The sequence below is a fragment of the Spermophilus citellus genome, assembly GCF_964194105.1.
Source record: "Spermophilus citellus genome assembly, chromosome: 3".
Classification (NCBI taxonomy): Eukaryota; Metazoa; Chordata; class Mammalia; order Rodentia; family Sciuridae; genus Spermophilus; species Spermophilus citellus.
In genome coordinates this window covers 6,557,212-6,581,098 of record NC_138184.1, presented here as the reverse complement: position 1 = coordinate 6,581,098, position 23,887 = coordinate 6,557,212, and the positions used below count along the sequence as shown (strand labels likewise).

The 23,887-nt window shown below is 39.2% G+C and overlaps 3 protein-coding genes across 3 annotated transcripts in view; all 3 read right to left on the bottom strand.

The window, feature by feature from the left end:
- LOC308645936 (olfactory receptor 7E24-like) overlaps window positions 1–6,583 on the bottom strand; it is a gene marked incomplete at both ends in the record, with an annotated part of 109,833 nt that extends 103,250 nt beyond the window's left edge. The window contains one exon of the mRNA XM_081288390.1: window positions 6,535–6,583. The remainder of the gene's footprint in view (window positions 1–6,534) is intronic.
- Window positions 5,618–6,505, bottom strand: LOC308645782 (olfactory receptor 7E24-like; the record flags this gene model as incomplete). The annotated part of the gene is made up of 1 exon (XM_081288193.1): window positions 5,618–6,505. The coding sequence occupies one exon, from the start codon at window positions 6,503–6,505 to the stop codon at window positions 5,618–5,620; it is 888 nt and encodes a 295-aa protein (XP_081144319.1).
- An 8,212-nt stretch (window positions 6,584–14,795) lies between the features above and the next one.
- Window positions 14,796–22,215, bottom strand: LOC308645781 (olfactory receptor 7E24-like; the record flags this gene model as incomplete). Its single annotated transcript, XM_081288192.1, has 2 exons — window positions 14,796–14,962; window positions 21,441–22,215. The coding sequence occupies 2 exons, from the start codon at window positions 22,213–22,215 to the stop codon at window positions 14,796–14,798; spliced, it is 942 nt and encodes a 313-aa protein (XP_081144318.1).
- Between the last annotated feature and the right edge of the window lie 1,672 nt (window positions 22,216–23,887).

Genomic DNA, 23,887 nt, shown 5'->3' with positions numbered 1-23,887 from the left:
TTGTAGATAATTTATTTGACAACCAGGCAAAGGGTTTCTTATTGAAAGGTATTTCTATTATCAGTTTAAATAAGTCCATTTTGAAACCTGAGCATTTTGTGAATTTAAATGTACCCTTATGTCAATAGTGTGGTTCTAAGTATGATACAAAACTCCTTTTCTTTAACTTCCTCAAGTACATATTTGTGGGGAACAGTATTTACCTAAGAGAGTGCTTGAGAAGATGTAGTTAAATATATTGATCAAGACAGTTTTTAGTGTATTGACACAGAATTATAACTTTAATCTTTTATTTTCTTTGATAAATTCAACTAATAGCTTTTCAGGCAGAAATTTTGATTTTTAATATTAGCTTCTGAAGTTTTTAGGTGTGTGGGCCAGAACTTGGTGCTTCACTCTTAAACTTTCAACATGTTCCTTTTTAATGATATTTGCTTGTAGGCCCTTAGGATTGATTAGAAAATGCGTGGACATGGTAAGAATCTTTAAGGAGATATATCATTATCTTGTATCCCAAGATTGATGCGATTCCAGTAAATTATTTGGATGTGAAAGGGACCCTACGGAGGCTGCTCAATAGAGCAGCTTCTAGGCCTTGATGGATCATGGACCTCAGAACTCATGAGGGAAAACGCACTGAATTACAATATCTTAACTCTTTTTCTACCCTAAATTTCATGCTTAATTTTTTTGTATTTCCAAAGCCCTAGTGACTCTCCTTTTCCAGATATTTATTTATTTTTTCTCTTCCCTGTCTATGGTTCACGAAGTCTCAAGTGTGTCATGGTTTCTAACAGGCCTTGCTGAGATTCCAACATGACAGCCAGCACTTACATCCCATGTTCAGGTGAATTCCTCAAAAATTATTGCTTTAAGTTTCTTGACCTCAATTTGGTTGTATCCCTGTTTTCCCTGGAAGAAAATGAATGAAAACCATCACAGCCAAATGCTGACAATACTTGGAGTGTGTTTGTCCTTTACATGCATGGCTTTATTTGATCCTGAAAACATTGCTTGGGGGAAGTTCTTTCAAATTCACAAACTTTCTGAAAAGAGACTGAGCTTGAAATTCACAGTAACAGGGAACGTGAGCCCACAGGCCCAGATTTGCTGGCCTCCTTTTTGTAAGAATGATTGCACTTGCAATATGAAAACTGCAATCCAGCTCTGAAAGTGATTCTGTCCTTTGGATTCATGGTGACAGATGAGTGATAAATGTCTCTGTAATATTGTTACATTATTTGTGATCCTTGCTTTTCCCTTTCTTCCTTCTAGTTTTCTTCTTTCTTTCTTTCTTTCTTTCTTTCTTTCTTTCTTTCTTTCTTTCTTTCTTTCTCCTCTTCTTCATTTCCTTCTTTCTTCTTTTCCTCATTTACTTGGACTCTTTGGTAATGTTACCTTTACCACCCCTTGTTTTGGCTGAACAGTATTCTATTGCATGTATACATATAAGCTGTTTAGCTGTTCGAATGTTTTTGCCATATTTGGATGTTATGAGTAGTACTGCCTTGCATAGTTATGCACATTTGTTGGAATAGTCCTTTGCTATATGACAACACTTTATTAATTGAGAGCCTGCATACAGTGACCTCCTCCCCATTTTAGTTTGAGTATGCTCAATGATCCTGTGCAATCACAAAATCTAGCAAACTTTTTTCAGAATCTACCCTAGTTGTTAAGCAAGCAGATGCCTATCCTTGTTTTGATTATTGTAGTAACAATCTCAGAGTTGAACTTCTGGGTTATATGGTCATTGTATGCTTAAATTTTTGAAGAATAGCTGAGCACATTTTACATTCTACTGTGCATAGGTTCTAATATCTTCATAATCTTGTCAGTATTTGTTATTTTCAATTTTGTTAAAACTATGTGGAATTGATAAAATTGTGTTATATAATTTTTTGGTAACATGGATAAGATTCTCATTCTGATTTTTTCTGTTAATTTGATGCAGGATTGAATATTAGAAACTATAATTGGTCTTTACAAAGAATTTTGGTAACTTTCCACCCCACTGGTATGTCAGAACATCTTAGAAGACTGCAGCTGAGGTGCAAGCCGGGGTTTCAGTCATCTTGTGGCTTCACAGCTGAGGATCTGCTGCAAAGGTACTTCATGCAGCTGTGGGCAGGATTCAGGTTCTTGTAGGATGGTGGCCAGAGGCCTCTCCTAATTCCTAGCCACAAGGGACTCTGATGGAGAATCTCAGAACACAGAAGCTGGCTTGTCAGTGTGTGCAAGCAGGTGACAGAACAAGGGAGGACCAGGCCTATCCTTCCATCAGTGCACTAGTTCCTAAGTACCCCAAGAAGGTGGATCTGTCCCTCTCCGTATGGCCCACCACCCACCAAGACACCAGTCCATCAGCAAGTTTTCTGCAGAAGAACTAATTGACAGATTGACATAAAAAACCTCTATTCTGTAGTGGGTATTGACATAGATTTCCCTATGCTGTCTTTGGCCTGAAATCAAAAAGAGACACCTTGATTCTTTTCCAGCCACTAGGTATCATGACAATATTAAGTTAAATACCCATATTCTGTGTCCAGTAGCTGCTGAGTTTTTCTCAGGAAGGTGCTCCTCTCACTCCAAATATATTTATTTTACATTTTGCATGTGTTTTATCATCTAATTAAGCCTTTAATAAAACATATAGCTGACTGTCTTGATTGAAGTTGATAAACTAGGTTATATTGGAATCATGGTCTTTGGAAATTGTCTGTAGTCTTCCCATAAGGCCCTCGTGACTCGTAAAGAAAAACCGTTATTCATTGACCAATGTAATGGAACCTGAATACATCCCCTTCAAGTTGAATATGGTAGAAAGTGATGTGTGCATGAAAACATACTAGTGGTAAATTTGACAGAACCACATAAGCTAATAGCAGGAGTAGGGCCACATTGGCAATGCCTCATGTTCAGATTATTTAATAAAAACATGTTTTGTGGGGCTGGGGATGTGGCTCAAGCGGTGGCGCGCTCGCCTGGCATGCGTGCGGCCCAGGTTCGATCCTCAGCACCACATACCAACAAAGATGTTGTGTCCGCCGAGAACTAAAAAATAAATATTAAAAATTCTCTCTCTCTCTCTCTCCTCTCTCACTCTCTCTTAAAAAAAAAACAAAACAAAAAACAAAAAAAAAAAACGTTTTGTATCATGTTCCAAGTCACACAATTTCTAATGCCATATTACTTGTAAATTCTAGGAATATACATTTCAAAATAAATCCTTTAATAGAATACTAGGAGCTATCATTGATGGGGAACTATTGTTTGCCTGGCTCATGACATACTTATATATAATCATTTGAAGAAATGTATTGTTACAGTTAATTTACTCCTGAGGAATCTGAGGCTCAGAGAGCAGTTGGAAGTTGCCTAAATTCTCAGTTTTAAGAGCCAATGTATGATTGAGGAAATGTCTCTAACTCCAACACTCTATTTTCTATATTCTCCATCCTAGTCAAAGATTGTCACATTACTTTTAGGCAGTTGGTGTGAAATTTAAAGATTTTCCCAAGAAAGATGTTAATACATCCTGAAACTCTCCTAATTCATTAAATAAAATAGGGAGTACTCATGTGGAGAGTCTACCATACAACATCAGAAGGCAACATTGTTATGGTATTTTCCAGGGACTTTGGCTACCAAATGAGTTGGAGAACAGGTAACCTGCTTTGGTTGGTGACATGGACTAATATCAATGTAAAGTGAAAGAAGTAAAAGTTTGTTCAGTTTATGATGAAATTCTTGACTTAATAATTCTAGAGTCACACAGCAACCAGAAATATGAGGTCACCCGTGACTCCTCAGCTGGACACCTGAGAAAAGCCGTGCATATGAAACTAGCCTGCTTTCTTGAACACATTTAATTGTTACAATTGCAGGCATCTCACAACATACCTTTCTCCCCTCCCTATGTTGTGATTTGCCTTGTTTTCACCCAAGAAATAGAAATGATCTAGTTCATTAAATGGAGAGAATCGAATGCAGACAATTTGATTAGGCAGGACAAAGAGAAAGTGGGAAAGCCAGGTCACAAAGGAACTGGAGCGCCCTCTAAAACACTGAGGCTTAAGGGTGTGAATATAATGAATTTTTAATGTAGTGAAGTTCTGTGACCATGGGCAAAAGTATATAAAAACAAAACCAGAAGGAAAGCAGAGTAGTAATTTTAAGTGTCCCCACTCAGCATGAAAAGGTAACTACAGAGGGCAAGATTGGAGCAGAGAGACAGTTTTTGAAGACCCAGCATACTAAGCTGCATGGTGTTGATGGACAGTAGGTTGATTTTTTCAATTACATGCCATTAAAATTAACTCATGTAAAGTGCACAAATTTCAAACTTTAAAGATTTCCCTGGGATCACATCTCAGCTCTTCCTCTCCCTGAACAAGTCACTCACCTCTCTTTGGACTCAAGCTTTCTCTTGCATAAGACCAATAGAACAGTATGAGTAACTATCTCACAAGGACTCTTAAAAATATGGGGGTTTTTTCAGGCTTCTTATAAGGAATATATTTGATTAGCAGCGATGGGCTTAGACTCAGCTTTCAGTAAGTGGTAACTATGATTAATGTTGGAGATAAGTAATAACATGCCACGATGAGTGACCGACTGAAATACTCATCTTTCAGAAATGGTTTGAGATTCATATGACACCGGTCACGACACATCTGTCTTTCTCTCTGCACATTTTGCTCAGATGCTCAGGGAATGGAATGCTTCTGCCCCCGCTCTCTTGTGCTGGGATCCATGGAGAGATGAAAACGGAAGGTCACTCAGCCCAGTGATGTTTGGGCCTCTTTTCCCAATGGGTTGCAGCTTTGAGACAGCCTGGTCATCAACATCGTGTTCCCAGAGGTTCAGTGACTCCAGGAGGTGTTCAGGGAGGCTGGAGACAATGTCATTAAGGGGCACGTACTTGTGTTTTTGGGATTCCTGGTCCAACCAAGAAGATTCACTGTTCCTTCCTTAAGGTATTGTACATGTAGAGCAAAACTTATTACAAAAGGGGATCTGGAAAATGGAATTAAAGGAGTTGATGGATAACCCCCCCCACGTGCTACTGCAATGGGGGCTTTTCTAGCCCATCTGACATTGATCCCTATAGGAACCACATCTTCCCATCTCTGAAGCTTAACAAACTCCTCATATTGTGTATCAGGTGATGAGACCCAGTAATCAGTGATTTTATGTTCCCCAGGCTGATCCAATAAAAGACAACTTGAGGATGATTACTATTGTCATTAGGCAAACCTGCCTAATGGGATATCTCTGATACAAGTTTTAGAGAAAATATACATAGATTTAGAAAAGGGATATAACTTTTAAATATAAAAAAATAAGAGTTTAGCATTGCACATGGAGGCCAGAGTCATTGCTCAGAAATGACAGAAGCTACCTGGATACATTTATTTAGATGAGATTTATGTTTAAAATAAAAGGGATTCAGAATTCTTATGTAGTTCAATTAATAAAGAAATAATATTCTGGTGTGGAACATGGTATGGGAAGATAGCCACGAGTACAGGAGCATGTAAATAAGAAGGTAGAGTCCACAGAGGAGTTTGATGTTTTGAACTGAAGCAATAAAAGGATGGAGAAGATACAGAGACTACATTGCTCTGCTCTGTAACCGCCTCAGGGAACTTTTAATGTCCCTGTTCCTGAGGCTATAAATGAAGGGATTCAGCAAGGGGATGACCACAGCATACATCAGTGAGAACACAGCCATCTTTCTAGGAGAGCTGGATAAAGCTGAAGCAAGGTACACTCCGATGGCCGTTCCATAAAACAAGCCAACAACTGCCAGGTGAGACCCACAGGTGGAGAAGGCTTTGTACCTCCCCCCTGAGGATGGGATCCTCAGAATGGAGGAAACAATTTTATAGTAAGAGAAAAGAATCCCTAAGAGAGGAAGGAAGCCATAGATGGCACCAACAAAATATGTGACTATATTTTTTGTAAGGGTATCAAAACAGGCAAGATTAAGGACCTGAGAAGGTTCACAGAAGAAATTAGCAATTTCCACATTCTTGGAGAAGGTGAAGTGTATGGCAATCAAATTGTGCAACTGGGATTCCAAAAGGCTAAAACCAAAAGACACCAAAATTAAGAAGCCACAAAAGCGAGGATTCATGATGACCGAGTATTGCAGGGGGTGACAGATGGCCACAAACCGGTCATAGGCCATCACAGTCAGAAGCATGTCATCCATACATCCAAAAATGAGAAAAAAAGACATCTGTGTCAGGCAGCCCACACAGGAGACGACTCTGCTGTGAGTTTGGATGTTCACCAGCATCTTAGGGACCGTGGTGGAGATGAAACCAATGTCAGCCAAGGACAGGTTGGAGAGGAAGAAGTACATGGGGGTATGGAGGTGGGAGTCAGAGCCGACAGCCAGGATGATGAGCAGGTTCCCAAGCACTGCGACCAGGTACATTATAAGGAGTAGTCCAAAGAGGATGGTCTGAAGTTCTGGGTCTTCTGAGAGACTCATGAGATGGAAGTCTGAGGCAAGTGTTAGATTCTGTGGTTCTCTATAGCTGGAACATCTTTTGAAGAAAAATATAGGGTTGGAAAAAAGAAACCAATAAACAGGCTCCAAGTACTAAGACAATGTTATAAATTACTTGGGCTTAGATTATTCAAAACACTGTGGATGATTCAGGACCATATTTTCTGAGCACTAAGTGAAAATTGATAGCTTACATCAGAAAACATTGTGCCAAATATTTCCAGAAGTTTTTCTACTTCATGTAATTTCTGGTTTCCATCTTTGTGAATGAAAATTCTGTTTATATTTCAACACTTTTTTATATACAATTTGTATCCTTACCTATGGTGGACTCAAGTTTTGACAAATGTGTTTAACGCACATAACCAAAGTTGTCACCAACCACAAATGTGACATTACTGAAATTACATTTCACTTGTCAGTGATTAAATGGTAACTTAAAGTTAGGTTGAGCCATTGAATTTTCTCATTTTATGTGGGTTTACTTGTATCAACTCCATGCCATCTTAGTAAATGTCTAGTGATGAAAGCAGTCCTTGGCTTTTTTCCCCAATTCTGTATTCTAAAGTGGACAGGAAATATTGTTGAATTATTTTTCTGATCATAAATCCTGTTGTGGACAAAGCATAACCAGAGCTGCCGGGCCTGAAGGCAGGAGGGAGCTAAACCGTGATGGAAAAAAAAAAAAAAGTGAAGAAGGGCGTCCCAGGGACCAAGTGCACAGAGTACACCTGAGGACCCTGCACCCCCAGCAGTAAGGACAGCAGCGTGGGTTTCCTCGAGGGTACCTGAGGGGCCCAGACTCAGCGTATCCAGTGCAGGGGGCTTTGCAAGTGGAAGGAGTTTGGAGCCGACAGCAAATGCAAGTTTGAGAGCTGGGGTGGGGTGGGTAGGGCCGGGAAAGGGTGATGGGGACATGGGCATCAAAGCCCATCAAGGCACCTTGAAGAAGGCCCATACGATGCCCAGAGCCAGGAGACCATCCAGGTGACCAAGTCCTGTACTCCCAAGACCAAAGTCAAGGCCAAAACCAAAAAAGGAGAGGAAAGGACTGAAGTCAGGTCGGATGACAAGGAGCCTCTGGCCTTACCCAGGGCCAAGCCACAGGCCCAAGGTGTAACCTACCACCTATCAGGGCCTTTGTCTGCCTGTTTGCTTTATCAGACACACCCCACCTCTCTTCCTCCTCCCCACCCCAAGCCCAAGTGCAGGAAGTGGGTGGGACAAAATTCTGGGAAGCTTGAGCCTCTCCCTAAAGGGGTTTGATTCCCAGTACCCCTTTTGTTCTTCCCCCCCATGACCCCTGTTACTGAGAAATAAATAAAATGAACCCACTCCCCCTACCCCTGAAATAGACAGACAAATAAATAAATAGACTCTGTCATGTCTGGTTGAAGACTTGGCTCCACAGCTGGGAAAAATCCAGAATCGAATTTTGAGTCTCATCCTTTTGATACCATTTGATAAATTTCCACATCAATACTTTCTGATATATAGATTGTAATTTTCTTACTGCTTGAGGTCAACATGTCAGGTCACATGGTGATGCAGTTGGGAAAAAAAGCAACAGGAAGTAATGGAAACATATCTGAGGCATTTGCTCATGTCTAAACTGGAGGAAATAATCACCTAGCTTATGGTGTTATTTTAAGAAGATATTTTAAAATATTTTTAAATTGAATAGAGCAGTGGTTCTTCATATTTTAAAATATCATAAACTGACACTAGCTGAAATCAATTTAATCATAATATCAGCTTGTGAGGCTCTAGATGGTCCTTTCTTATGCTTGGGTTGAGAAACACTCTCTTCTATTTGCTGACATTTAGAAAGTGCCCTATTGATAATATCTATTACTACTGTCAAAAATACCACTGCTTATATACATGAGAAAATGCACATCTAGTAACGTGTGCTTCAGGACTAATACATTTTACAGAGATTTGAATTAACACCTGTGTTGTTGTTGTTGTTTAATCTCTGCATGATTTCATTTTCTTGCACACCTATGCCCATAAAGAAATGGCTACCGTAAATTCAGTGGGTACATTTTTCTGACAACATTACCATCTGTTTGATGTGTGTAACCATTTGCACTTTTAATCTCTCCATCTCTGCACTCACAATGCTTAATGGAAGGAAACCTCCTAGGAGAAGCCTACCCATCTCCCCAACATGGATAGTACCTAAATTAAATTTGTAAACATTTGGTCATTAACTCATTTTACCAAATAAAGAATGCTGTCTTTATGGAAATATCAGATTCTTTACAAAAACAGTTATCAAAGGTCAGTGGAATGGTGTGAAACCCCAAAATGGGTCAGCCCAACCCAGAAGGTCCCCTGCCCCCTTCTCTTTGTGCCTGTTTATTCCCATGAAAATGTCTGCCGTGGTCTTTGACTCAATGAATGCTGTAGGTGAAATTGAACAAAATTTTACAGACTATGTGCCCATGATAGACAAAGAAAAAAAAAAAAAGCTATTATTGCTTTACTCTCATTTTATTGGGACATTTCAGAAACGGAGGACACTGCAAATAGAAAAGCACAGGAGTGTCATGCACATGCTGGTGACAGTCATTTTTTTGTAAACCAAACAAGATCTATTCAGGTTTACACAGATTTTTATTTTCTATTCTTCTTGTGGGACAGGCCAGTAACAGGAAATGGGGTTTTCCAGATAAAAGAAGGTTGGGTATTCCTTTCCACAAATCTAGCATCTACTTACATAAGGACAAAAATACTGTATCCTGCTATGGAAATAAGAAATAGTAACTTCATACTATCTTTTAGTCAAATGTAATGAAGACTAATCTTATCATTCAGAATAATATTATCTAAATTTTATTCCTCTCTCATTTGATATGCACACCATGTTAAATGTGGAGCCTCTACATCTGTTCTTCCTTATGCAATCCAGTTTTATCAACAATAAATCAACTAAAATGATAATGCTGTATCATAGAAGTTAACAATCGGCCTCATGTCACCAGCATCACAAGGGAACAGACAGATTGTCTCTGAATCTGATGCACTAAACGGCTTCCCAGTCATCTGGAGGTTTTAAGTAGAGGTGCATTCTTTAAACCAGGTAAACTCAGGTACATCTGAAGCATACTTTAAACCTCTGATTGGTTTTCTAAGGAGGACTAAATCCACAGCAGACTGCAGCTCTCCTCTTAAGAATGAGTGAAGAGCTGCATAGATATTCTGCAGCGGGGGAAGGCAGGGGTCTGTTCTGGAGATGGTGTGACTTCTCTTCCTGTGATCTTTACCTGTGATCTCAGCTGTCCTTCCTGTAATCACTCAAGGGGTGCCACCAACTGCTCCCCTGTGTGATTCCCAAACATATGAGCACAGTGAGCCTGGTGTATTTTCCTGGAGTGACATGGTGGAATGGCTGGTGGGGTATGAAAGGGGGAAGCTGGCGGGGCACAGTGGTACACACCTGTAATCCCAATGGCTTGGGAGGCTGAGGCAGGAGGATCACAAATTCAAAGCCGGCCTCAGCAACTTAGCAAGGCCCTAAGTAACTCAGTGAGACCCTGTCTCTAAATATAATACAAAAAAGGGCTGGGATGTGACTCAGTGGTTAAGTGTCCCTGGATTCACCCCCAGTACCAAAAAAAAAAAAGAAAGAAAGAAAGAAAGAAAGAAAGAAAGAAAGAAAGAAAGAAAGAAAGAAAGAAAAAAAAATGACGAAGAAGAAAAGGGGAACCTCCGGGATTCTTATGGCAGAGTGCCCTGAGTCTGTAATCACACAGCTCAATCCAATTACATCTGCACTTTTTCTACTAGCAACTTGGTACAAGTTACATAAAAATAAAACAATAATATTGTGGGTACACATAACTAGGGAAGACTATGAACGTTAAATTAAAGAGGCCACATAAAACATACAGATGAGCACCTCCCATTTAGGAGGCCCTCAGTATTGGTTCGTGATTGATGGCTAGTGTTCTTCTCATCCTCGTCTCCCTCCCAGACCTTTTGACTGATTATTGAACAGCTCACAGGAACCTGTCTCCCACCAACCTGGATAAGATGCTGTGGTCAAGTAGAATCATTGTAGGAGGAAATGAAACCTTTGAACAAACCACTTGGCACCTCCACCACCACCAGGTACCTACACTTCAGTCACAGCAGCTGGTATTCAGCCTGTCTGTGTCCACCCCTAGGACCCACACGGGCTGTCCTGTGCATCTGCTGATGAGGAAACAGTGCTGCCACCCGTCCTTCCGCCACCCCTCCCCTCCCTCAGCACTTACTGGGAAGAGCTGCCTCCTTCCTGGGTCATGACTAAGAGCAGAGAATCCAATGCCCCTCCCCGGCCCAGTGCTCAGTGAGGTCTCAGGCTCTGCACTCAGGATTGATAAGAGTAAGGTGAACAAGAGCAGAAGAGCTTGGGAGGGGCCAGCTGGACTGGAGGCATCGAAGGAAGGGCTGGAGGCACAGGATGGTGATTGATTATTATATGACCTTGGAGGCTCCCAGCCCAGAGCTCATAATTAGCCAAATTGGTCCATGTCACCCAAACCTCCAAGGACTTCCTAATGTTAGTAGAGGAAGTAGAAATCTAAAAGAATGTCCACAAAGGTTTGGGGCTATCTTCTTCTCAGGAGGAAGCTTGTGTGTTCTTTTCAATTCATTTATTTATATATTTTTTAAAGATCCATCACCTTTTAAATTCAACTGTGGTAAAATACACATAACAAAAATTGACAGTTTTGACCAGTGTTTAATACACAGGCCAATGGGATTTCAGAGATCCTTGGGGGTAGAAGTCTTTACACTTACAACCTGATGAGGGGATTCTCAGCATGGAAAAACAATTTTAGAGTAAGACAAAATTGACTTCAAGAGAGGGAGAAAATCCAAAATGGAATCAACAAAATACACTTTTATATATTTTTAGAAAATAAGAACTGACAAGATTAAGGAGTTGAGAGGTTCATAAAATAAATTAGAAAATTGCATATCTTTGAAGTATGTAGATTGCAAAACAATTAAATCATGCATCTTGGAGTCCAAAGACTGATCATAAAGTTCATGAAACCAAAAAGACGTAGAGTTGAAGGATCATGATGACTGATTAAGGCAGGGGGTGACCGGTCATGAACCATCATAGTCAGAAGCATGCCATTCATATGTCCAAAAATAAAAACAAAGGGCATCTGCATCAGGCATCCCACTTAGAAAATGATTCTGCTGTGAGTTTGGATGTGCACATTCCTCTCTGGGACTGTGGAGGAGACATGACAGATGTCAATCTAGGGCAGGTTGGAGAGGAAGAAGCTTATGAGGATTAGTTTTGGGAGTTCAGCAGATGCAGAATGATGAGCAGGTTCCCTATCTCTGTGGCCAGGTACAGGGACAGAACCGAAAGGTACAAAGGGGTTGGACTCCAGGTTTGGGTTTTCTTACTGACCCAGGAGATGGAATTCTAAGGTGTGTGTTAGATTTTGTGGTTCTTTATAACTTGGACAACTTTTGAAACAGAAAAAAGGGTTGGAAAAATGAAACCAACAAATAGCACCCAGCGTGGTGTACACATTCAAACTGAATTCACATGTTCCTAAGTGGAGTATTCACGGCTGTGGTCCACCCACCTCAATGATTCTCACTTTGACAAACTCTGCCTTCTTAGATTCTGCTTCTAATTTTTTTCTGTGTTGTTCTCCTTTGAATATGTTCTGGCATTTAGAAAATAACTCATTAGTGTTACCTTTTATTACTATAAATAATATCCATCTCTTATATTAATACATAAACATTAATGAGGTGCTTTATGTCTGATATTTTGCAGATATTTGATTTATTATCTATGAAATTTGAGTTCTGGTTATTTCTGCACGAATCCATTCTGATGCATTCCTGTCCCTCAAAGACAACTAATATCAAAAAATTGACAGGTATATTTTCCTATTGAATGTTTTCATATCAGTATTGATTTATTGATCCAGAAATTGGATTCTTAAAACTTACCTAAAAAAATGTCAAAACTCATCTATGCAGACTACGGCACAATACCTATTGCCTCTGAAATGTACTACTGCACATATACATGTGGCTTTGTCTCTTGGTGTGGTATGTATGGCTCCTTCAAATGGCATTACCTGAAGGAGAGTCAATTATTTTTTTTTTATTTTTTAGTCCACTGTTTTTATTTTTCCAAATGAGCAATAGATAATTTTTTGAGCTTATTATCATAAAAGTTCTTTTGCAATACTGCTGTATTTTCCAGATCACATAACTTATGTACACAATTCAAAAAACTTCACACCAAAAATCCCAATCTATAAATGGGCTAAAAAAATGAACTAAATAGACTTCCATCAAAAGAAAAAATGCAAATGGCCAACAAATATATGGAAAAATATTCATGATGCTTAGAAATCCAGGAAATTCAAATGAAAACTACACTGAAATTTCACCTAACCCTTGATAGAATTGCAATCATCAAAAAAGCAAATAATAATAAATGAAAAGGAAAACGTAAGGATGAAGGAAAATTTATAAAAGCTGAATTACATTTTGCCCCAATTTCATACATATGTCAATTAATAATCACACAGAAAACACACATGCATTTAATCTTAATTCAGCTGTATCAACTATAAATCCATTCAGGTGACATTTCTTAGTTGCAGAGATACTGATGACCTGCCCATGTTAATGAAATGAGAAATGTAGCCTGAGTCATTCAAAATTAAATTGTCAGGGAGGGCTGGGGATGTGGCTCAAGCGGTAGCGCGCTCGCCTGGCATGCATGCGGCCCGGGTTCGATCCTCAGCACCACATACCAACAAAGATGTTGTGTCCGCCGAGAACTAAAAAATAAATATTAAAAATTCTCTCTCTCTCTCTCCTCTCTCTCTAAAAAAAAAAAAAATTAAATTGTCAGGATGCTCCTAAATTTTCATTGTTTCATAACGTAGTAAAATTTTAAACAGAGGTCCAAATTTCTAAACCACAGGTATATTTGAGAAACATTCAAAATTCTGGCCAATTCTGAGTAGGAATGGTATAAAATCCCAACGTTAATGTCTTCTTTTGAGACTGAATAGGCTGATGTAAGATCAGAGGGGGGTGTGGACATCTGAAGGATGCTCTGGAGTAGGGGAAAGAAAGATCAGCGCTGCTCATTGTTCATCTTCTCTTTCTGTGAAGTTACCTGTCATCTAAAGGTGTCCTCCTGTACTGACACAGGAAGTTTCAACCACGCCTTTCCCTTGTGGTGTCCCAGTAACTGCACAAAGGAATAGCACAGTGGGGAAGGGTCTCCTTCTGGAGAGACAGGCCAGGGAAAGCTCTGGCAGGGGTTTCGCCTGTAGGAGTTTAAACTTTGGAGAGATAATACAGATGTAATGAAATGAGTTACACAGAGCATCACTAGGAATCCATCCCGACCAGTTCATGACATTATGGATACTGTCCTCCTCTTCTTCCTGCTCAGCATTACTTTTATAATCTTTTTGGAGTACATAGGAAACCATTTTTAGGGTTTCACATTGTGCTATTATGGATGAAATGACTAAGGGAAGGAGGATCAACTTGGGTGGAAATTAAAATCTCAAATGAGTCTTTTGGCACCCCTGTCATAACCAGAAACATAAAGTTCCCATAAAGTCCATCTTGACACCCAAACCTTCATGCCAGTTCTCATGAAGGGAACGAATGATTGACAGGCCGTTCTCCATCCATCATGCCCCTTGGCCTTTAGGAGTCACAGTCTTCTTTACTGTCATACGACTTTGGAGGTACAAGCACAGAGCTCATACTTGGCCAAGTTTATTCAATATCCCAATCACGAAGGATATCCTCATGTTAGAGGAGGAAGCAGAGGAGAAAGTGAATGTCCCCAGTAGTTTTACAACTCTTCTTACAGAAGAGAAAGCTTGTATGTGCTGTTTATTTCTCTTTTTTGTTTGTTCCCTAAAAATCCACTATTTTTTTTCCTGATTCATAAGTAATATTGTCAAAATACAGAAGACATAATGCAGCCATGTAGCTGTGATCAAGTGCACAGCTTCATCATCACCATCATCCATCTACAGATCTATTTCTCCATTCCAAACTTTATACCCATTTAAGAAACTTCCAATTCTTCCTCCTCCTGTCTCTACAAACCACCATTCCACTATGAAGCATGATCAGGAAATAAATTCATCAAACTACAAAAATAATGTGATAAAGGAAGCAATTTTAATATCTAGATGTTTAGTTTTGCTGAGTTTCTAGAATTCATTCCAAATGGACACCACAGGACCTGAGATCAGATTGCTCTCCCGTGCAGCCTCCCCAGGGCACTTTTAATGTCCCTGTTCCTCAGGCTGTAGATGAAGGGGTTCAGCATGGGGGTGACCACAGTGTACATCACTGAAGCCACTGTACCCTTCCTGGTGACCGATGCCTGATCTGAAGACAGGTGCACTCCCAGGCCTGTTCCATAAAATAAGCAAACCACCGAGAGGCTCAGGAGATGGAATTCTGAGACATGTGTTATATTTTCTTGTTCTGTTTTGTTTGGACACCTTTTGAAACAGAAAAGAGGTTAGGAAAAAGTACCCAATCATCTGTTACCATATAAATGGTGGTACTCATTATTTTGACTTAGAATACTTAAACATTGTGTAAGATTATGTCTGCATTATTTGAATACTAGATTCGATAGTTCATGTTAGAGAACAATATGTGACACTCATCTTCCAGAAGTTTTTCAGCCTTCTGTTTTTTTTTTCTGATTCGCCTCCTTTGTGGGAAAAGTTCTCACTCAATTTTTGTTTGTATTTTAAAACTCATGTAGTATAGAACTGCTCCGTTTGTGAACTTCAAATGGTGATTAACATATTTACATTTGAGACACATATCTACTGTTATCACTAACCATAAATGTGTTATTTTTTGGACTGTACCTGTCAATATGTCAATGATGAGATAATAATGAAATGTTAAAAAACTTTTGAAATTTTATGTTTTATTATGTAACTATCTCACATAATCTTAGTAAAATATCTAAGGAGAAGAAGTTTCCTTGCCTCCCACCTTTTTTCATTTCTTGTTTTCTAATGGATTTGGAATGATTCTCATTTTTTAAAATCAGAAACCCTTCTGTATGTTGTTAAGGATTTTAGAACCAGCAAATCCCCACCCTTCTTATGCTACTTAATACAACTTCACATAAATACTTCCTGGAACTTGGATGCTATTATCTGACCTCAACTATTTAAAGGCCATTTTGTGGTTATTATTTTGTGAGGTAACACCATGATATAATTCCCCCCCCCAAAAAAGGCAAAAGAAAACATCTAGGTGTTTACCTTATAAACACCTGTGCCAGTTATCCATGTCTGAAATTGAGACAGTAATTAGAAGTGATAATTATAAGTAGCTTATAGTGTTTTTGCAAATTTTTTTAATTCAACTAGTGGTTTTTAGTCTCATTTATCTATATATATATATTATATATATATATATATTATATATATACATAATATATATATATATATATATCATAATGTTATTAGTATATGTGACTTATCTATCACATATATTTACTCAAATATATGTGAACATTTTAAAATATCAAGACACCACACATTGGACAATAACCAATGTAGCTAAAGTATCTGCATATGAAATTCCTCATGGTCTTTCCTACACCAGGATTGAGAACCATCAGCACTGACTACCCCCCTTAACGTTATGTGCTATTACTGACAATAATACCTACTGCTCATGTTAAAAACAAACTGGAGACAAAATGTGCTTTAGAACCTAATAATTTAGAGGAATTTTATTTTTTTAAATTTTTAGTTGTAGGTGGACACAATACCTTTATTTTTTTTCTTTTTTTATTGTTGGTTGTTCAAAACATTACATAGTTCTTGACATATCATATTTCACATTTTGATTCAAGTGGGTTATGAACTCCCATTTTTACCCCGTATACAGATTGCAGAATCACATCAGTTACACTTCCATTGATTTACATATTTCCATACTAGTGTCTGTTGTATTCTGCTGCCTTTCCTATCCTCTACTATCCCCCCTCCCCTCCCCTCCCCTCTTCTCTCTCTACCCCCTCTACTGTAATTCATTTCTCCCCTTTGTATTACTTTTCCCTTTCCCCTCACTTCCTCTTGTATGTAATTTTGTATAACCATGAGGGTCTCCTTCCATTTCCATGCAATTTCCCTTCCCTCTCGCTTTCCCTCCCACCTCTCATCCCTGTTTAATGTTAATCTTCTTCTCATGCTCTTCATCCCTACTCTGTTCTTAGTTACTCTCCTTATATCAAAGAAGACATTTGGCATTTGTTTTTTAGGGATTGGCTGGCTTCACTTAGCATAATCTGCTCTAATGCCATCCATTTCCCTCCAAATTCTATGATTTTGTCATTTTTTAATGCAGAGTAATACTCCATTGTGTATAGATGCCACATTTTTTTATCCATTCATCTATTGAAGGGCATCTAGGTTGGTTCCACAGTCTTGCTATTGTGAATTGTGCTGCTATGAACATCGATGTAGCAGTGTCCCTGTAGCATGCTCTTTTTAGGTCTTTAGGGAATAGACCAAGAAGGGGAATAGCTGGGTCAAATGGTGGTTCCATTCCCAGCTTTCCAAGAAATCTCCATACTGCTTTCCAAATTGGCTGCACCAATTTGCAGTCCCACCAACAATGAGCAAGTGTACCCTTTTCCCCACATCCTCGCCAGCACTTGTTGTTGTTTGACTTCCTAATGGCTGCCAATCTTACTGTAGTGAGATGGTATCTTAGGGTGGTTTTGATTTGCATTTCTCTGACTGCTAGAGATGCTGAGCATTTTTTCATGTGCTTGTTGATTGATAGTATGTCCTCCTCTGAGAAGTGTCTGTTCAGGTCCTTGGCCCATCTGTTGACTGGGTTATTTGTTATCTTATTGTCTAATTTTTTGAGTTCTTTGTATACTCTGGATATTAGGGCTCTATCTGAAGTGTGAGGAGTAAAGATTTGTTCCCAGGACGTAGGCTCCCTATTTACCTCTCTTATTGTTTCTTTTGCTGAGAAAAAACTTTTTAGTTTGAGTAAGTCCCATTTGTTGATTCTGGTTATTAACTCTTGTGCTATGGGTGTCCTATTGAGGAATTTGGGGCCGGACCCCACAGTATGTAGATCGACAATACCTTTATTTTGTTTGTCTAATTTTTTTTTAATGTGGTACTGGGGATGGAACACAGTGCCTTATGCGTGCTAGGGAAGAGCTCTACCGCTGAGCCACAGCCCCAGCCTGCAGAATTTCATTTCTAAACTATGAAATCTGAGTTCTTGGCATCTCTGAATAATTCCATTCTGCACATCTGTTTCCTCTAAAAAATGCTGTCATGATTCTGTGGGTGAATTTTGTGTGTTGATAAAGAGATGTCCGGATTCATCTGTGTATCATGATCAGGTTTCTTTAAGGTTTATCAAAAAAGCATGTAAAGCTAATCGAGCTCACAACATACTTACTGGTCCTCAAATGACTAATTTGTAAAGTCTTGGATTTAAATCTCTGTGAAGTACTTGCAGCTATGTCAAATGATTCAGAGGATGGAGAACATACCCTCAGTAAGGAACATCATTTCTTTACTGAGTTTATTATTAACCAAATGCTTTCAAAATCCTGTGTCTCTCTCTGTATTACACAAATGAAAATTTCTAGATAATATATACTGTGTGAGATAGTTATTTGAATTTCCATAATTGATATATATTCCTTTTTACTGTCAGTCACCTATATTTGGTATGGTAATATCAAAAAATCTACATCTGTTCAAAAATACCATTGATCTGCAAAAAATACCACTGATCCATATGTGGTAAGTGTTCTTGTAGGATTATTGAAGAAATGTCATCTTGTATAGGGAATAATATTTCCATCTGGCTTCTGTAGAGGACACAGTCCCCTGAGATGGGACTCAGGAAATCAACAGTACAGTCCTGGCTCATTAGCCCATATGCAGAATGTGTGGGCACCCCCCTCCCACCTCTCTGGGTGCACACTGATTAAGGAAAACAGCATCATTCACACCCATAATTTTCACACAGAAGGTATGTAAGGCAAGTTTGGTCCTTAAATCATTTTTCGAAGAACTCATTCTTTATAGAAATAGTAAGTTTATTGATGCAAACCATTTTCAAAAGCCAGTAAAGCCTAAAATGATGCAATCAAAATGCAAATGAGCTCAAGCAGGAGGACTATTTTCCCACTTTCTCTCTCTTTTGTCTTTAATACCCATAAATACCTGTGCTATTATCTTTGAATAACAGAACAGTGTAAATCCTGTGAAATTAAAATTTAAAATTCATGCATCTATTGTATAGACACAATTAGTAGGTAATAATTTTGTGACCTGTTCTTCGTGACTTTCCTAAAAGATAAAAGTGTAGAAGAAAAACACTAAGTGTATTGGCCACACCAGGGTTTGCAAACCAAGAAGTAGCTCTTCTCTGTTTTAAGCAGATTTCTTTTATATTTGATGCCTCCTTTGTATCAAATAAGGTACAGAATGTGAGGAATCATCGTAAATGAGCCAGTATTAGATTCCTTTCCAAAAACACAGCACATTATTTATACAAGGACAGAATCAATTGCCCCATTGTAGAAACAGGAAAAGAGTAACTTCAAGTAACATGATATTTTAGCTGAATTGTACAAAGATTATCATCACCCTTATAATAATACCTAAATTGCCTTTCACACTTATTTCATAAGCTCATCACGTGTTAGTCACATAGGAGCATCCATATATATTTAATCTGTACTGAGTGCTTTTGTATCAACTAGAAATGAATGTTGAGTCTCTGAGGTACCAATAACCTGCCTGTGTTATACGGACATAACCAGTGTAGGGGAATTAAATTTTCGGTGTCTGTGTCTGAAACCTAAACTTTTCATTGTTTTCCAAGTATCAGAAGGTTTTAAGCAGATAACCAAAGATCTCAATGACAGGGGCACATGAGGAACTTAAAAACTTTATTTCTTTTGTAGAAATAAAACCAAGACCGGAATGCCAGCCTCCTTTGGAAACTGGCTTGGTAGATTCTAAGAATGCAGGGGGGTGCCGACAGGTGTCAGTATCCTGGATGGGGCACGAGGTAATCTGTGCTGAACTGTGATGTATCTACCTTTTCTGTGATCTTTGCCTGTGATGAACTATCCCTCTTGATGCAGCAGGAGCCAGCCACTGCTCTGCCCTGTGGACTAACAGAGACCCCAGGAAGAACACAATAAGCAAAGAGTCTCTTTCTGGAATACAGCGAAGTGCAATGTACTGTTGGGTTGTCAGGGGGAAACCCAGCAGGATTCTCCTGGCAGGAAGCCCTGTGTCTGTATTCAGACAGACCCATTCAAAATCTCTTTAGTCTGTTTTACCTAATAACTGATAGCAGTTACATGAAAACCCAGTTCTCCCTCCCCTTTGGGAAAATAAAGTGGGCAACTGATTGGCAGAAAAACATGCAGATTAAAGGGAATGAAACAAGCTCTCCATAGCTCACAGACTGAACCCAGGAATCCCTCAAATACGGTTCACAGTGTTAATGTTGCTTTCCTCCTGCTCCTCCTCATCCCTTGGTTGTCCTTTTGGAGGGCTTTGGGGACATGGTGCTTTCATGGGTGAGAGGTATTGACAAGTGCAGGAAGGAAATAAAACCTTGCACAAGTCATCAGAACCCCAAGTTGACACAGAACAAGAGCATCCCACAGCACAGCTCACCGCCTGCCTCACCTCTCCTCCCATCATCTCCCCCAGCTCTAACTGGTTTAAGCTGCTTCTCTTCTGGGCCATGACCAAGCAGTGAGGGTCAGTGCGGATCCCACAAAGCTTTCCCTCCCTGGGCTCAAAATGTCTGGAGGGAAAGAGGCCACACTTCCTGGGACAGACAGCAAGGGCCAGAGCAGACGCAGGTGTGGGACACCCGGGGCCGAAGTCCCCACTCTGAAGGCTGGTTATTTATTATAAAATGACTGTGTAGGTTCAGTACTCAGAGGTCACAATTAACCAAATTGGCCCATGCACTCACAATCTCTGAGGACTTCTTCATTATTAGAAGAAAAAGGAAGAGGGACTGAACGTCCACACACCAAAGTTATAGGCGCTTCCTCTGTGGAAGAAGAAGCCCCTGGTACTATTTACTTAATTTGTTTCCCATCTTTCCTTGCTCATCTTTAGAGATCCATTTGTATTTTTCCATTGATCATTGTGATAAAAAAATGACAACATTACACTTTTCACCATTTTTATGCCATTCAGTGATATTAATTACATTCACTTTTTTATACAGTTATCACCAACACCCATTTCCAGAAATTTTTTCTCTTCACAAACTGAAATTTTGTAACCATTTAAAAAATTTTATTCCTCATTCATTTTTTCCCCTTAATTTAACACAGGGGTACTTAACCACTAAGCCATAACCCCAACACTTTTATATTTTTATTTAGAGACAGGGTCTCACTGATTTGCTTAGGGCCTCACCAAGTTGCTGAGAATAGCCTAGAACTTGTGATTCTCCTGCCTCAGCCTCCGAAGTTGTGTCACCGTGGCCAGCTTCCTCCCTCTTTCAAACAAAAATGGTAATGGCCATTTGTTCATGAAACATGATGAGGAATTAAACTCCTTAATCTTCAAAAATATTGTGAGCAAGACACACCATTCACGGGGCCAAATGTTTAGTTTCGCTGCCAATTCTAGCCTCCATTAAAAACAAAGGCCTCAGGTTCTGTGATTGTCCTCATTGCTGTGTATCCTTCTCAGGGCGGTTTTAATATCCCTGTTCCTCAGGCTGTAAATGAAGGGATTCATCATAGGGCTGACAATTGTGTACATTACTGAGAACACTGCACATGTTCTGGGAGAAAGTGAGACAGCTGAACCCAGATATGCTGAAAGGCCTGTCCCATAAAATAAGCCAACAACTGCCAGGTGAGAGCCACAGGTGGAGAAGGCTTTGTACCTCCCCACTGAGGATGGGATTCTCAGAATGGAGGAAACAATTCTATAGTAAGAGAAAAGGATCCCTGAGATAGGAAGAAATCCAGAAATGGCAACAACAAAATACATGACTATGTTATTTGTTAAAGTATCAGAACAGCCAAGATGAAGTAGTTGAGAAGGGTCACAGAAGAAATTAGCAATTTCCACATCCTTGAAGTAGGGAAAGTTTAAGACAATCAAGTTATGCAGCTGGGAATCAAAAAAGCTGATCAAAAAGGACATCAGAACCAAGAATCCACAGAGGCGAGGGTTCACGGTGACTGAGTAATGCAGGGGATGGCAGATGGCCACGAACCGGTCATAGGCCATCACAGTCAGAAGCATGTCATCCATACACCCAGAAAGGATAAAAAGGGACATCTGTGTCAGGCAGCCCACATAGGAGATGACTCTGCTGTGAGTTTGGATGTTCACAATCATCTTAGGGACCGTGGTGGAGATGAAACCAATGTCAGCCAAGGACAGGTTGGAGAGGAAGAAGTACATGGGGGTGTGGAGGTGGGAGTCAGAGCTGATGGTCAAGATGATGAGCAGGTTCCCAATCACCGTGACCAGGTACATGGACAGGAACAGTCCCACAAGCACAGGCTGTAGTTCTGGATCCTCTGAGAGTTCCATGAGATGGAATTCTGATACAGATGTTAGATTTTGTGATTCTATATTGGTGACCATTTTTGAAACAGAGATGCAGGTTAAAAAAAAAAAAAGATAACTGCAGACATAGAGTTGTTTCCATATATTTTGAATTTAAGTATAATGAAGTATTTGTTCACACTTTAACATCCATGTGCTTCTCTAATCCTTCTCAGCTGTGATCAACTTAGTCATAAACCCTCCAGGGTTGGTTTCTGTTTCATTCACATCATTCTATATTTTAGAAATATTGAAAGGGACAATGTTAGAAGACCAACAAAATTATAGAGAGCTAGTCCATTATTATTGTAAAATAAACCTAACACCATTGAGAAAAGAAAGCACTAATAGCCTTTTACCTTTATAAATGAAATCATTCTACTTATGAAGGTTAAGAAGCAGTCAAACAGCCAGGTGTGGTGTCTCACATCTATAATTCCAGTGACTCGGGAGGTTGAGGCAGGAGGGTCTGCAGTTCAAAGCCAGTCTCAGCAACAAGCCCCTGAGCAGCTCAGTGAGACCCCGTCTCTAAATAAAATACAAAATAGTGCTGGAGAGGTAACTCAGTGGTTGAGTGGCCCTGAGTTCAATCCCTGGTACCCCCGCCCCCGCAGCAAACAATAATTTTATTCTAAGGCAATGGGCCAAAGTCCTTTTACTTGAAGTATTTTAAACACCGTGTAATTATCTGCTCACAGAATTTAATAGTTTATATGCAGAAGTTTGTTATATGCTGGTTATTTTCCAGTTACTGAATTTTCTGATATCCCTCTTTTGTAGTTAGAAGACCTCATTCAATATTTTTGAGTTTAGAAACCATGTAACAAAAATCAAATAACTCTGATTCTAGGCATGATGAAATTCAAATTTTGATAAATATGGTTTAATTAAATCCATGTAGTCTTGTGATATCCCTCACCATAAATGTGTCTTGAATCAAAGTAACAGTCAATGATTAAAACTAATGACTTTTTGGCACCGTTGTCAAAGATCAGATGACTGATCTATGTGGATTTGCCTCTGTGTCTTCTATTCTATTCCATTTGCCTTAAAGTCTGCTTTACGTCAATGCCACACTGTTGTTTTTACTCTAGTTCTGGAGTATCATCTGAGATTGGGTATTATGCTGCCTCCAGTATTTCTTATATTTCTCAGGATTGCTTTGTTTTTTTTTTCTATTTTTTTTTCACATGAATTTTAGAACTTTTTTCCCCTCTATGAAAATGTCATTCATATTTTAATGGTGATTGTACTGAATCTGTATAATGCTTTTGGTAATATTTCCATTTTGACGATATTTTTTCTACCTAAACAAGGACATAGGATGTCTTTCCATCTTCTAAGGTCTTCTTGGGTTTCTTTCTTCAGTCTTTGATAACTTAGTTGTAGAGGTCTTTCACTTCCTTGGTTAGATTTGTAGATAGCCTTCTTTACCAATTGATGCTGGGAAAATAATATCCATATGCAGAAGAATGAAACTCCCTGTCTCTTGTCCCACAAAAACACTCAATTCAAAGTGAATCCAAAACCTGGGAATTCCATTAGAAACTTTGCAACTGCTAAAAGGAAACACTCCGACCCAGTGGTGTAGCAACGGCTTTCATAACAAGACCCCTGAAGTTCAAGAAATAAAACCAAGAACCAAAAAGTGGGATGGTCTAAAGTCAGAAAGCTTCTGCACAGCAAAGGGAGGGAACAAGGCAGAACATGA